The 14,945-nt window shown below is 28.1% G+C and overlaps 7 protein-coding genes across 7 annotated transcripts in view; 5 read left to right on the top strand and 2 right to left on the bottom strand.

Annotated features, from left to right (window-relative positions):
- Positions 1-1,665, bottom strand: part of OCT59_009916 (uncharacterized protein) — a 2,980-nt gene extending 1,315 nt beyond the window's left edge. The window contains exons 1-6 of the mRNA XM_025322891.2: positions 1,096-1,665; positions 997-1,016; positions 507-917; positions 321-429; positions 198-257; positions 1-129 (exon numbers count right to left, since the gene is read on the bottom strand). The exon at positions 1-129 is cut by the window's left edge and continues 171 nt beyond it. Coding sequence (XP_025165093.1) covers positions 1-129; positions 198-257; positions 321-429; positions 507-917; positions 997-1,016; positions 1,096-1,330 — 964 coding nt within the window. The 5' untranslated portion in view covers positions 1,331-1,665. The remainder of the gene's footprint in view (positions 130-197; positions 258-320; positions 430-506; positions 918-996; positions 1,017-1,095) is intronic.
- Positions 1,666-1,840: 175 nt separating this feature from the next.
- OCT59_009915 (uncharacterized protein) lies at positions 1,841-3,223 on the top strand. Its single transcript, XM_025322890.2, has one exon. The coding sequence runs from the start codon at positions 1,908-1,910 to the stop codon at positions 3,075-3,077; it is 1,170 nt and encodes a 389-aa protein (XP_025165092.1). The 5' UTR covers positions 1,841-1,907; the 3' UTR covers positions 3,078-3,223.
- Positions 3,224-3,521: 298 nt separating this feature from the next.
- On the bottom strand, positions 3,522-4,520 carry OCT59_009914 (uncharacterized protein; the record flags this gene model as incomplete). Its single annotated transcript, XM_066132673.1, has 7 exons — positions 3,522-3,542; positions 3,611-3,636; positions 3,737-3,750; positions 3,810-3,856; positions 3,950-4,005; positions 4,087-4,136; positions 4,507-4,520. The coding sequence occupies 7 exons, from the start codon at positions 4,518-4,520 to the stop codon at positions 3,522-3,524; spliced, it is 228 nt and encodes a 75-aa protein (XP_066000294.1).
- Positions 4,521-6,068: 1,548 nt separating this feature from the next.
- Positions 6,069-8,281, top strand: OCT59_009913 (uncharacterized protein; the record flags this gene model as incomplete). The annotated part of the gene is made up of 1 exon (XM_025322889.2): positions 6,069-8,281. One exon carries the CDS (start codon positions 6,069-6,071, stop codon positions 7,590-7,592), a length of 1,524 nt encoding a protein of 507 aa, XP_025165091.2. The 3' UTR covers positions 7,593-8,281.
- A 157-nt stretch (positions 8,282-8,438) lies between these two features.
- Positions 8,439-10,902, top strand: OCT59_009912 (uncharacterized protein; the record flags this gene model as incomplete). The annotated part of the gene is made up of 9 exons (XM_025332938.2): positions 8,439-8,478; positions 8,560-8,579; positions 8,654-9,022; positions 9,098-9,206; positions 9,278-9,337; positions 9,406-9,705; positions 9,772-10,074; positions 10,153-10,176; positions 10,277-10,902. 9 exons carry the CDS (start codon positions 8,439-8,441, stop codon positions 10,900-10,902), a joined length of 1,851 nt encoding a protein of 616 aa, XP_025165090.1.
- Positions 10,903-11,611: 709 nt separating this feature from the next.
- OCT59_009911 (uncharacterized protein) lies at positions 11,612-13,033 on the top strand (the record flags this gene model as incomplete). The annotated part of the gene is made up of 1 exon (XM_025330967.2): positions 11,612-13,033. One exon carries the CDS (start codon positions 11,612-11,614, stop codon positions 13,031-13,033), a length of 1,422 nt encoding a protein of 473 aa, XP_025165089.2.
- Positions 13,034-13,455: 422 nt separating this feature from the next.
- OCT59_009910 (uncharacterized protein) lies at positions 13,456-14,867 on the top strand (the record flags this gene model as incomplete). Its single annotated transcript, XM_066132672.1, has 4 exons — positions 13,456-13,545; positions 13,817-14,139; positions 14,566-14,662; positions 14,751-14,867. The coding sequence occupies 4 exons, from the start codon at positions 13,456-13,458 to the stop codon at positions 14,865-14,867; spliced, it is 627 nt and encodes a 208-aa protein (XP_066000293.1).
- Positions 14,868-14,945: the final 78 nt, after the last annotated feature.

The following is a 14,945-nucleotide window of genomic DNA, read 5'->3' as shown; positions in this document are numbered from 1 at the left end:
CATCAACAAAACTTCCACCACAATCACCGCCTCTACTTTTGATCGTTTCACCAAGTTTATTATCCTTTAAGAGTCTTCGAGTTGTTAAGTCAACGGTACCACCGCCACAATCAACAAGCATAAATGTTTCTAAAATCAAAAAAAAAAAGTGAAATAATCTTACATATCAAACAATAAGACTTTTATTATTTACTTACTTTCAACACCGACATTCAGATCTTTTAGGAAACTCATACAATTAATTGCACCAGCCTCGGCTAAATAAATATCCCGTGTAAATAAGTGTGTTAAGTAATTATCAACTGATGATTAGTACTTACGCTCAGTTGTAAATTTCAAACGTGGACTAGTCATTTGCTTAATTAGCCCAGCTTTAAACGCACATTCGCGCATGATGGTTACACTACGATTATCGAATTCAGTTGGTACCTATAATAGGTGCAATAATAATTAATTCATACAGGAGCTTGTGGTACTTTGAAATTAAAATCGTAAAGAAGTATTACCGTCATAATAATCAAAACTTGTTTGAAAAAGTCAATTTTACGAGATTTTTCTAAAAGATTTTGCATAACTTCGCGTATTTTTGTAAGATAATCAATTATAGCTTTTTTATAATCTAAACCTTCTGGTAAATAAATTTTATCCGTTTTTTTATTCGGACGTAATTTTAGTTTAAACCTTTCTGCGAGTTTAAAATCACAAGCTTGTTCTTTATTCTTTTTCTTTTTATTTTTCTTATTATTTTTTGATGAGCTTGATGAGCTAGCCATTGCGGAATATCCCCAAGATATAACATTAAATGAATCATCATATTTTAACACTGTTGGAGTTTTATAATCACGACCAGAATACTCTTGCCATTTCTCATGTACGTATATATTTGATGGATTTGATTTAGTTGCGTAAGCGAATCCCTATATGATATTTTTTAAAAAAAAAATATTGAAAAAATTCTGGAACAAAAAAAAAGAGCTACTGATCGGATATCCTTACCGAATACGTAGTTCCGAAATCTAAAGTAAAATAAAAAGAATTAGTCTTTCTTGGCTTCAAGTTTTTAAGAATATATTTGTAATAATGGAATACACTAACCTATAGCAGCAACCACACGAATATTCTTGTCATCATCGTCAATAACAACATCATCACTTTTTTCATTTTCTTTTTCGTCATCTGGCATTTTAGCTCTAGGAATTATACGAATAAAATCGTTGTCATCACTATCATCTGACGTGTCATCATCATCATCATCATCATCATCATCTAGCACTATATTATTCATAACACGAACAAGAACGTTATCGTCGCCTTCGTTATCCGACATCATTTAGTTACTGAGTTGCAGCTGCAGTATAATACTATAAATCGAAGAAAAAAAATTTAATGGGAATAAAACTAATCGCTGCATTTTTATATCAAAAAATTTATGATGTTTATCGAAACTAAAAAGAACAATACGCAAATACGCATAATTTTATAAAATTAACGATTTTCTCATGAGGTAATATTTTGATCAAATGGCTACATGAATTAATATAGAAACTTCCCGATAAACGTATAATTCCAGTAGTTCTTTCCTTTTTTGGTAAATCCGGTCTGTTAGGTTTGTAATAAATTCGTAATTGATTTAATAAAAAAAAAAAAATGATCATCTTCCTCTTTTCATGAGAATTTTTAACTAAAACTATTGTTATCTTGTTTTGGGAACATTTATGTTACTTTTAAAAGTACCAATAAAAAAGATTAATCGTAATACTGAAAAAAGTGGCTTAGAAAACGCAGGTTTATGATTGTTACACTAATATTCCATTTTTGTTACCAAAGAACATTTAAATAAGTACAAGTACTTCAAACACAACTTTTATTCAATCAATCAACCTGTGGCCTAAAATAAAATTGGTAACATGGCGAACGAAACTGTAACCGAGATGAAAGAATTACAAGATCGTAACAAATATCTTGAAGATGAAAATGCCAATTTAATGATGATGTTAGAAGAATACGAAGATAACATTGAATTATTAAAGACTGAAATTCAGTCATTAAACCAAAAGAATGATGATCTAGAAGTTGAAGCATCAAAGTATCAGTCGGCCCTTGGAATAGCAACAAATTTTGATTATAATGATGATCAAAATCTTAATGTTGAACTCAATGAAGATATTTTAGCATTACATGACACTTTAGAAAATTATGTTACAAATTTGAAGCCTAAAATAGATGTTAATATAAATAAAGCAAAAGAGCTTTTACGTAAATATAAATGTCAAATAAAGATTTCCGATAAAGAACCAAACAAACCACTCATCAAAGCTGTATTACAGCGGTATGTACTTGAAGAAATACTTGATAAAGCGGAAACTTATTTCACAAGTTCAAATAAAGAATGTTATCTTGAGTCAGATATAGTAGCATCAACTACGAATTTGACTGGTCTAATGGAAAGACTTCATAATAATCGTCTTGGTGATGATGAAATAACTCGTCTTATACCAATAAGATTACGTCAACAAGTTTATATTGCACTTGGCACTCGAGGATTTAATGATATCAAAGAATCCATAAGTAAATATAATAAACATAACTTTATTGATGTTATCTCGAAAAAAATCAATATGATGATGGATGAATATCGTGATATTAAAGATATTGAAAAGAAGAAATATGTAAATGCGCTAGCAGAAAATTTAGTCCGAGATGTCGTTAGAATATTTTATTTTCGCTTACCCATTCAAGAACCAGTGGCTCAGTATCGTTGGTTTAACAATAACGAAAAAATCAACAACATCTTCATGAAAGGTAGTTGGGATGAGAATGAAATTGATGACTTGGTCGTTGAAGTTTGTTCATTTCCGATGATTTATAAACCAGATGATGATGGTGATAAAGTTTGTACTCCCGCAAAAGTTTTTCCACGTCATTTTATTAAAAAAAGCCTAACAGAAGAATGTATGGATGTAATAGGCAACTTCATGAAGATGGTTAAATCGGATGATAATTCAGCTCTAAGTCTGCAAGTAGATGAAAACGAATTTGAACAAACTGGTTCAGCTAACTCTCATGTGTCAAATTAAAAGCAATTATTAATAAATGAAATCATTTAAACAAATGATATTCACGTCAACTCAACTGCTAATTGTATATTCACAAAAAATATTTTTTTTATTTATGACAAAAAAGTTATCATAGTAAAATAAACCTTTTGAAATTGTTTTCTTAATTTTGAATTTTCTTGATTGATTTCTTACTGCATTGCTACCATACATAATATATATAAATAATCATAATTAATACCCGTTACCACCATGGTACGCCTCTATCCTACCATCGAAGGTTGATGGATGATCCATCCAATTGTTCCTCGTTAAGATTTTAAATTATACTCATTCCAATTACAAGATTCAAAAGAATATGTATTTAGTATTGTTATTTATTGTCACTACCTCCCTGTGTCGGGATTGGGTAATTTGTACTGCAATCGTTGGATGTGATAGCTGTTTCTCATTATGCTTGTAGCGCTATACCTGATTATAAAACGCCTATTGAAAAAGAATTAATAATTTGAAATTTAAACAAATTTAAGAAATACAGTATGTAAAAAATTTACCTTTAATAAGTCCGTCATAATCCCGCCTAGAAGTAGATTTAAAATGGCAATTAAACACATAATTCTAATTGAAAACATATTCTCCTTTTACATCCCGGGTCAAAGAGGTAAAAAAAATACTCGTACCCTCGTACCATGCTCTCATCAATATATTTAAAAATCGTTGAAAAATCGATATATTAATCGTAATTTTTCCTACAATTCGCTTTGATATAAAGTTAGGAAAAGTCTTCTAATCAAAGCCGTCTTTTATTAAAAAAAAGGAGAGAAAATTTATATTAAAATTATACTACATACTCTATTTACTGTATATATAAAAAGAGAAAGAGTAAAGTATACCATGTAAGAACTTAATACCGTGAAAATATTTCTGAGCTTGAACTCGCATTCTCCAACTATGGCCCAAGTTAGAGATTTTGTAACTCAAATTGCCGTTAAATAAAATTTTTAATCAATCAAACGACTGAGCTACTTACAGAGTAATTCTGGTTTGAAGGCTACCGTTGCATTCAAATCAACATGAAATCTTTGTTTAATTAGTTTAAGTAAAATTTTGAGTAAAACAACTATCTTCCAACACCAAATTTACGGTTTTATTTATGAACTTACCAATTTCTTGAACAATGTCGATGATGTCAAAAGTTTTCTTATTATTAGTCTTATTGTCACTCTTAAAGCTTTATAACAAAACCTCCATGCTTGCCTACTCTTTAAGGCCTCACTTCAATCTTAAAGGTGAGATATAGGTATTACGCTTGAGCGTTATCCATTTTCAGGTCTAGTTCATTCGGCGGGTTTTATTTGCCCATAATGACGGATGATAAAGTCACAAAACCTGTGTCTCTATCATAGTAACTTTTTAAACTTCATTCTTTATTGGCCAGGAAGAAGCAAACCTTTTATCTAACATCGCTATATATCATATTTTAAAAAATTTTTTATTTTGCATTGAATTATGATTCAAATTTCCAAGGTTCATATGTGTTTTTCTTTACGTTCACGAGAAGCCCTTTGGTTGGTTGGTTAAGGTTTGAACGTGTGCATTTTAGTTGTTTTTCATCATCCTTAGGTCACTAATCGATTAACTAATCGATAACATGACAATTATATCATTAAAAATTATATGCTTTAGTGTGAATAATTTTAATGGTTATATAACTTAGGTTGGCTATAATATGTTCTTCGACCTTTTCCTTCTAGTCGGTCGCCACATAATTGAGAATTCTTGTATTCATCAATCACAATAAAATTGTGTTAAAAAATTTAAAATTGTAATTTTCACAAGCTTTTTATAAAAGAACCATTTATTTTCCCGTAGATCATATCCTTTTTAAAAAGTTTTTGTTTCCAAGGATGGAAGTTTTGAGATTGGCATTGGCTAAAAAGAAAATCTTTCATAAATAACGTTCACAATAACATTTCTTTTTAACGAATAAAAAATTAAAATCTTCCCACCTGTAATAAAATCTTTTTTTAATTACTAGCTAGCGGATTTATTATTCCACCATTTGGTTAGTGTATTTTCAAACATTTCCCCGATACGTACGTAAATATGAGCTTCAGAATTAGATTTCAGAATTAATTATTTGTTCGATTGTTCAAATATGATATAATTATGAGAAAATACACTTAAAAAAGCATGATTTATTGAAGATTCAATATATATAACGAAACGTACATGTAACGACGTATCTATCACATGATTTAAACACGTGATATAACGTCAAACCTGGGAAAATTACGTGCAAAATTTTTCTAAGTTTACCAAATAATGTATATTTTCATCATATTCGTTCATATCCAATAAAGAAAAATGAGTGTTTCTTCTCCAGTTCAAGTTTTAAAATCATTTAATTCTTTTATTAAATCATTCCAAATATTCCAAATGTACTCCAATTATTTCATTTGCAGCAGATATTGTAGGTATTGACTGGTTCAACACTTCGTAAAGTGTTTGTTTGATATGTAGTAAATTTCTAGGTATTTTTTATGTAAACTGATTACTAGTTTACAACATTTTTATTTCTAAAAGGGTAAACCCCATTTAAAAGTTTCCTTTCGCCATTGGTATTTGGTAATTTATCATTTACCATAAATTACTATAAATAACGTATTTAGCAACCCTGATTTCATCGTTTTCCGATCTCTACTGTAAGTAATTGAAAAGAAGAAGAATAATTTTAAAATTGCTGCGCCATCGGCCCGTTAAAAAAATCTGATAAAAAGGCGTAGCTTGCCGCGGTTGCTGATCATCCGGCGGCTCAGACATGGCGATCATCGCCTGGGTCGCCTGGGATCTGGGATTCTCGATTAAACCAGGTCCGAAGGCTACAGTTTTGTGGCTAATCAGATCTTATACATCATAATCGTAAAGTCGGATAATTAAAAAAATGGAATCTCGATAGTATAAATATGATACCCGAAAAATTTATTTTAAATTTATAAAAATTTTTAAACTATGTGGGAATTTGAAACTAATGGTACAATAAAACATATTTTGAGGATTGATGAAAATCCATCTTCTATGAACAAATGGCTAATATTTATCACAATATTTTCTTCAATATTAGAAGCAGTATTAGTTCCAGTATTAATTTTGTCGATATGGTTAATTATTTACAAAGTAAAACGTAAAATGAATGGTTGTGAATTTAGATTGTGCATGCAGGCCACACATAGTTCTATGTTTAAGCTTTTCATAGATTTATTTTCCAGATATGACAAATCATCAAAGGGAATGCTTGTATTTATTATGTTACTATTAATAATGAATTTATTAGGAAAAAATATACCAAATATTTTGGTTGCAAACGTTATTGGGATACATAATTTTACAAAAATTGTACATCATAATATGGATTTGTTTAAAAACGATCTAAATTGCACGTACGTCTCATGTACTTCTGATCTAGAAGATAATAATTTTGCTTTGGTTTTAAATTCCACTACATTAGAAAATACTATGCGTACACATAACGTGAAAACCGCTTATTGGGATTTAAGTAATAATAATACTTTGGATGCAATACGTATCAGAGTCAACACTACGTCATGTAACTTTACAATAGGTGACGGAATTGATAGTGTAGTAAGTAATAATTTAGGGAATGTAACAGATGTGCCTGCACAAGGTAGATTTACAGGTTCTTACGGTGGATTATCCACCGTAGCAAAGAGAGATGTTGTTTTAGGAGCTACACCGACTCGAATTTTTTTAACAACCGATATAACGGACAGATGTGACATACCTTTGAATATGTTTTATATTTCTCCCAATTTTGAACCTAATGTTTATAAAATGGCTAATTGGTTAGTAAACGATAGTGGATATCATACAGACCAAGCATATAATCGTACATGTCGAATGAAAATGGAATGTATCGCAATTCCTGAATGGAAAAAAATGAAAATAGTTGGGAATACGCCAGATAATATAAAATTATCGGAAGTAAATTTTAATAACAGCTTAGACAAACTCAAAGAAACATTTTCTAACAATGTGTCGGATTATAACGTGAATGGAAAAGCCTTTGGAGAAAGACTTGTTGATGAGATTATGATTAAAATGCAAACAATAACAACAAATTGGAGAGAAATTATCAAGTTCCAAGGAAATACGCACAATTACAATTTTTTGGATGAATATGAACGAGTAATATCACAATCATTGGTATCATCAATACAATCTATGTCGAATAATATCAATGTTGATGTTGATGAAATAGAGAAATTAGAAGCTCCGGGACTTTGGATAGAAATAGCTATTTTAACACTCGTAACATTTTTTGTTTGTAGTATTTTATTGTTAATCTTTACAACTAGAAATGAAAAAATGTTACTACCACTTAGCCCATTGGATTTTGGAATCGTATCTAATGCTATTTTCAAGGAAGACAGTACAAAAACTTCCTGGCCATTTGAACTGGATTATTCTCATCAAGATAAATCTAAACATTTAGTTACGGCAAATGAGGTTAACTGATTATATTTTATGATAATTGTAAATTTTATGATGAAATTCAGTTGTTGTTAAGTAATATTTAATATAAATTGTTGCACGATATACCATTATATAACAATAAAAATTTTATTTTTGCTATTTAAAATGACGATAATAAATGAACAAGTTTTCATGACTTGGATCATGTGCATTATTCATGTAATTTTTTTTAGCAAGATTGGCAGTTATTGCCATTTTATAGTTTTACCTTTATGTTATCCTGCCCTTAATGCACGAAATGAAAACATAAATGGATCATGTGCGCATCGGACTGTTTTTCTTATGTGATCGATCGATTTTTTGACTAGTATACTTCGATTTTAAAATTTGCGATTAAAGTCCGATTTTGAGCAAATGATTGGATAAACTATTAGCCAGCCAATAAGTTATTGTTTTTCAGTGGTCATAAATTTTAGTGTAACCTACCAAAAATTCCGATTAATCAATTCTTTGAAGTAGACTAATGAACAACGTTAAAATTTGAAATTGTCGAATATTTTTTTAATTTTTAAATAATTATTTTAAATTAACCACAATCAGTCACCAATCGGTCACCAATCAGGTGGTTGGAAAATATTTGAATCTCATGAGGAATTTATTTTATTACTTTATAACAAAATTTGCGGTGATCATGCAATAAAGTTAAAAAGGGTTCATTATACTGTATATAATAAAACTAGTAGTGAAAATTTTTTTTGTGTAATTTTTACTTTTGTACGTTTTCTTTTTTGCATAATAGTAAAAAAAAGGAACTTACCTTTCTTATGTCTAAACTTTTGTATTTTAGTCGATAATTTGATTAGCATACATAACTGTTTTTTAATAAACATGTCCAAAGCGTCCGATTATCGTGTCATTGTTGGTATCGGTAAGTAATGTATTCGTTTACGTCCACTTACTTATATTTAATATATTATTATAATCATTATTTTCGTTACAAATTTTATAGATTTTGGAACCACTCATTCGGTATTTTATTTTTAAAGATTTTTGTTATTATTCAATACAAAACAAAGTGTTAATATCATTTTGATTTTATCAAGGGTTTCGCATACACACACGTAAGAACTCAACTAAATGAAATTATTACACATACAGATTGGCAAGATTATGCTGGACGATTTAAAGTTCCAACAGTATTATTATACGATGACGATCTTAAGAGTGTTCAATCGTGGGGATTTTCTGCATTGGCCAAGCGACCAAAAAGAAAGAAAGTAATTGATAAAAAACCTGTTGAATTATTTAAATTACATTTAGGAAAAATGTCAAACAAACCTCCTTTACCAAATGGGCTTGATTATAAAAAAGCTATTACTGATTATCTCCATGAATTTGGTAAAGTTGTAAAAAATAAAATAGATGATTGTTGGAAAGTTAACTTTTTCACTCAAGTTTTATTTATTTTTACGGTAAATTAAATTTATTTATTTTTTTTATGAATTTTGTCATCAAATCTATTAAAGATAATTATTTAAATATAAAAGATTCCCACTGAATTTGATGATAATGCGATTTCGATTATGAGAGAATGCATATTTAAAGCAGGATTATTGAAAGATCAGTATGCTCGAAATTTGAGATTTATAACAGGACGTATGTACAATTTATCGTACGCATCACGTGTTATTTATACATGGAAATAAAAACTTTCGTTATTTAAACAGCCGAAGCTGCCGCGATTCATTGTATGAAATATTTAAAGGAACATAATTTGTCAGTTGGTGGTAAGTAGGAAGTACTTATAAATTAGTAATTGAAATTATTTCTTTTATTAATTCTTTTTGTTTGTTAGCAAACTTTATGATTGTTGACTGCGGAGGTGGTACGGTAGATTTAACGATAAGTCAACTTTTGGAGGGTGAAACATTAAGCGAAATTATAGAAGGAAGTGGAGGTTATTGTGGTGGTAATTTTGTAGATCAAGAATTTCTTAAATTTTTAGAAAGTAAAGTTGGAGCAAATGCAATTAGTCAAGTTAGAGAAAATCATTATTGTCAACTTCAATATATGGTACAAGAATTTGTTAGATTGGTTAAAATGAAATTTACCGGAGATCCATCAGAATTTGTGGATACCGAATTGGAATTAGACGGTAATACATTTAAACGATGATTAATTAAAAATTATTTACTTTACTAATTTAAATTTATTTTTTTAGACATTTGTCCTGTTATAAAACAGTATTGTAAAGGAGAATATCTTGATAAGATGGAAGAAGATGAATGGACTATCATTTTAAAATTTGATAACGTTAAAATAATGTTTGATCCAATTGTAAAAAGGATTATTCAATTAATTGATACTCGATTACATTTGATTAATAATAATTGTTCTGCAATATTAATGGTTGGTGGATTTAGCGAGTCAAAATATTTACAATCAAGAATTAAACAAGAATTTAGTTCAAAAGTTAAACTTATTACTATACCACCTCAACCTGTTAGTGCTATAATGAAAGGAGGTGAGAATGTAGAAAAATAATTATCTTAATATAATTTTTGATTGTGAATTACGATGCTAACCATTTTATTTGTATTAGCTGTTAAATATGGCTTGATGCGTGGTAATTTAAGATTCTTCTGTGTGTTTTTTCAAAAATAATAATAATTTAAACTTTTCATTAATCCAAAAAAAAAACTCCCTTTTTTATGACATACTCAAAGTGCCCTATATCTCACATGATGAAGCAATTCAATCTTTATATAATGAAGAGAAAATACTTCAAGATGAAATTCATAATAATATTAAACAGTATAAATTATTATATAATAAGTTACAAAAAAGATATGCGGATTTAACAAAAAACATGGAACAACATCAAGTAATTGTTAAAAAGTTGAAAAATGAAAACGAGAAAATTAAAGAAATTAATCAAACAAACCGAAGTAAAATCGAGTCACAAGAACAAATGATTAATCAATCGCGACAAACTTTAGAATTAAAAGAAAATCAATTACAAAATTTAGAAAAAGAAAAAGTGGAATTAGATATTAAAATTGAGAGTTTACTTCAAAAAAATACAAATTTAGATACTCAATTACAAAATGTTGTTCAACAAAATGCTTTGTTGGATAAGGAAATTAATGACCTTAATGATATTAATCAAAAGCATCAGCAAAGAATTGATCGTTCACAACAGTCTTTAGAATTGGTAAAAAATCAAATGAAAAATTTAGAAAAGGAAAAAGATGAAGAAATCAACAAATATAAGCTAATGAGCGATGAATACAAAGAGAAATATACGGAACTATTAAATATAATAAATAATAACAATGAAAAGACAAATTAACATGATATAATAATTCTTAAATTCCACGATTAGAAAATCAAAATAAGAATTAAATGATAATATAAGAAAGCGGTTTTAGGAAACGAATCACTACTATTTTCAAAGCACCGAAAAACATTTTCGTCTTGAATAGGATATTATTAAACGAATTTCATTTTCGACATTCATTGAGTAGAAGCACGTCATTTTTATTGATGTGTTTGATATCGGGTTAATTTTTACAACTTTTTCTATTATTTGCAAATACTCTTTTACAATTTCTTGAAAATTTTTTAATAAAAATCTCTAAAAAAATTTGTGCATAGCAATTTCTTAATTTTATTGATGTTTCTTAACTGACTTAACACCGGCGGGTAATGAATTTTATTCGTAGCAAATTCAAATTTATTTATAGTATAAAAATCAATTATCCAAAGACTGTTTATTGTTGTTCAATTAATAAAATTAATAAAATAATAACTTAATATACTTAATAACAAACATAAGAATTATAACTTTTTTACGTGTTCTAAAAAAAGTCAATCACGAACGTGAGAATTTTTTTTTCCTAAACAATGTTCTAAGTCATCAACTTAGATACATTTTTGTCATTGTTTCTCGATAAATATAATTGGAATGAATAAGGTAGATCATTACAAATCAATTTAAATATAAAGAAAATTCGATTGCTATTTCATAATTTATTAAATACTAAATTTTAAATAAAAAAATGAATGAAAATGATATACAAAACATTCCACATGATAATAATCAATCACTTGATGAAGAGAAAAAGCTTCAAGATGAAATTCATAATAATATTAACTTATTATATAATAAATTACAAAAAAAATATACGGATTTAACAAACAAAAACTTGGATCAACATCAAACAATTGTTAAATTGAAAAATGAAAACGAGGAAATTAAAGATATTAATCAAAAAAATCAAAGTAAAATCGAGTCGCAAGAACAAATAATTAATCAATTAAGACAATCTTTAGTATTGAAAGAAGATCAAATACATAAGTTAGAAAAAGATAAAGGTGAATTAAGTACTAAAAATGATAATTTACTTCAAAAAAATACCAATTTGGAGAATCAATTAAAAAATGTTGTTCAACAAAAGGTTTTATTAGATAATGATATCAGTGACCTTAATGATATTAATCAAAAACAACAGCAAAGAATTGATCGTTCACAACAATCTTTAGAATTGGTAAAAGCTCAATTAGAAGATCTTACTAAACAAAATGCTATATTAGAAGACGAAGCGTCAAGTTATCAAACTGCTCTCGGTGTAGCTACAAATTTTCAACTAGGAGATGATGATCAAAATTATGCTGTGAATTTAAATGGAGATATTTTAGAATTAAACGACAATATAAAGAAATATGTAACAAATTTAAAGCAAGATATTGCTGTTAATATGGAAGAAGTTAAAAAACTTTTATTACATTATAACTGTCCAACTAGAATCCAGAGTCAAAAAGTAGATCGACTACTTATTCAAGCAGTTTTACATCGGCACGTCATGGAAAAAATTTTCGAATATGCAAGTCAATATTTTCAAAGCACAGGAAAACATTATCATCTTGAATCGGACATTACTAAAAATGAATCCACATTATCCTTATTATTAATTGATGCCTCCAAATGTCGTTCTGGAAATGATGAAGTAACGCGCGTTGGACCATCGAAATTACGTCAACAAATCTATTCGGTCCTTAGCAATCGCGGATTTGCCGATATTATTGGAGTAGGCAATACTCTTCATGAACACCCTTTCATTGCTTACCATAAAGAAAAATTAAACAAAATTATGAATGAACTACGTGTGATCAATATTAATCAAAAGAAAATCACTTCTGAAAATTTGGCAGCGACTATCATTCGTAAAGTTGTAAAGATATTTTGGTTTAGATTGAAAGTTCAGGAACCTGTTGTACAATATCGTTGGATTCAGAATAATACATTAGTGGATAAAACATTAATGGAAGTAGCTAATTTGTATGATAAAGATGAAGTTGTAAATTCATATGTTGATTTATGTTTCTTCCCTTTAATTGGAAGAGATATTGATTCAGGTAATAGAAAAATATATACTCTTGCAAAGGTAAGAGCATCAACAAGACAACAACGAAACTACTAAAATAGCGTTGTCAATCAAATTCTATAATAAAAGAAGATATCTTTGAGTTTATCTGCGTAGTAAATTATTACATCTCTACTTATAGTACTGTACATGTTGCATGTTATGACTCTCACTTATTCGATTCAAAATAAAAAGAGAAAAATTAACATATGTACAATAAGTATACAGTAAACTGGTTTTTTACTTACAAATTGATTATTCTTAATTTATTATAATGAGAGATTCAAAAGAATTTCTTACATAATTCATTGTCTTTTGATTTATCATATTAAATTGTTCATCTATATTACATCTTTGGTTTAATTTTCAAATAAATCGAATGAGAACTAATTCAATAACTAGCTTTAACACCACTACTCATCAACGTTCGGTGAATCCTTTGATTTTACGCGAATTAAAGAGCTGATATAAAAAAAAAAATGAATGAAAATGGATGTCGGGATTTTGTCCGACATCGACAAAATATTCCACATGATAATAATCAATCACCCTATATTAAGTATAATGAGGTATAATGAGGAGATCCAATCTTTTAATGAAGAAAAAAAGTTTCAAGATGAAATTCATTATAATATCAATTTATTATACAATAAGTTACAAAAAAAAATAAACGGATTTAACAAACAAAAACTTGGATCATTATCAAACAATTGTTAAAAAGTTGAAAAATGAAATCGAGGAGATTAAAGATATTAATCAAAAAATTCAAAATAAAATTGAGTCACAAGGACAAATAATAAATCAATTACGACAATCTTTAGTATAAGATCAAATACAAAGTTAGAAAAAGATAAAGGTGAATTAAGTACTAAAAATGATAATTTACTTCAAAAAAATACCAATTTGGAGAATCAATTAAAAAATATTGTTCAACAAAAAATTTTATTAGATAATGAAATCAGCGACCTTAATGAAATTAATCAAAAACAACGGCAAAGAATTGATTGTTCACAACGATCTTTAGATTTAGTAAAAGATCAAATACAAAATTTAGAAAAAGAAAAAGAAGAATTAGAAGCTAAAAATAATAACTTAGTTCAAAGAAATACCAATTTAGAAATCAATTTGATCTTGCTAAGCAAAATGCTTTATTTGAAGATGAAGTATCGAATTATCAATCTGCTCTCGGTGTGATTATAAATTTTCAATTAAGTGATGATGATCAAAATTATGGTGTAAAATTAAATAATACCATCTCGGAATTAAATGATAATATAAAGAAATATATAATAAATTTAAAGCAAGATACTGTTGTTAATATGGAAGAAGTTAAAACTTTATAAATGTTCAACTAAAATCACGAGTCAAAAAAAAGATCGGTTAATTATTCAAGCGGTTTTACATTGTCATGTTATAGAAATAATATTTTCGTATGCTTCACATTATTTTGGACAGATAGAAAAACATGAAGCAGAATAAGCAGATAACGTTATTAAGAATGAACTTTGTTATCAGAATTATTGGCTCATACCTCTAAATGTCGTGCTGGAGATGATGTCATGATGAAATAACACGTATTCAATTCTTAGCAATCGTGGATTTGTCAACGTAATTGATAACAAAGGTGAAAATGATGAACACCCTTTTATTAATTCTCGTAAAGATGATCTTAACAAAGTTATGAACGTACTATCAATGATAATGAGAAAACAATTATTTCTGAAAATTTTGCGGCGACTATCATTTGTGAAGTTGTGAGACTATTTTGGTTTAGATTAAAAGTCCAAGAACTGTCACCGAGTATCTCTGGATCCCAAATAACACTAAAGTGGATCAAACAATTATGAAAGCAAATGATGATGATGATGATGATGCGGATGTCGATACATAAGTCGATTTATGTTATTTCCCTCAAATAGGAAAAGATTTTGATACAAAAAATCCAAAAACTCACACTCTTGCAAGAGTC

The sequence above is a fragment of the Rhizophagus irregularis genome, chromosome 18, assembly GCF_026210795.1.
Source record: "Rhizophagus irregularis chromosome 18, complete sequence".
Taxonomy (NCBI): domain Eukaryota; kingdom Fungi; phylum Glomeromycota; class Glomeromycetes; order Glomerales; family Glomeraceae; genus Rhizophagus; species Rhizophagus irregularis.
This window is presented reverse-complemented; position numbering and strand designations above follow the sequence as displayed.

Excerpts from the sequence above, each read along its gene's own strand:
- OCT59_009915 (XM_025322890.2), top strand. The coding sequence starts at position 1,908 with ATGGCGAACGAAACTGTAACCGAGATGAAAGAATTACAAGATCGTAAC.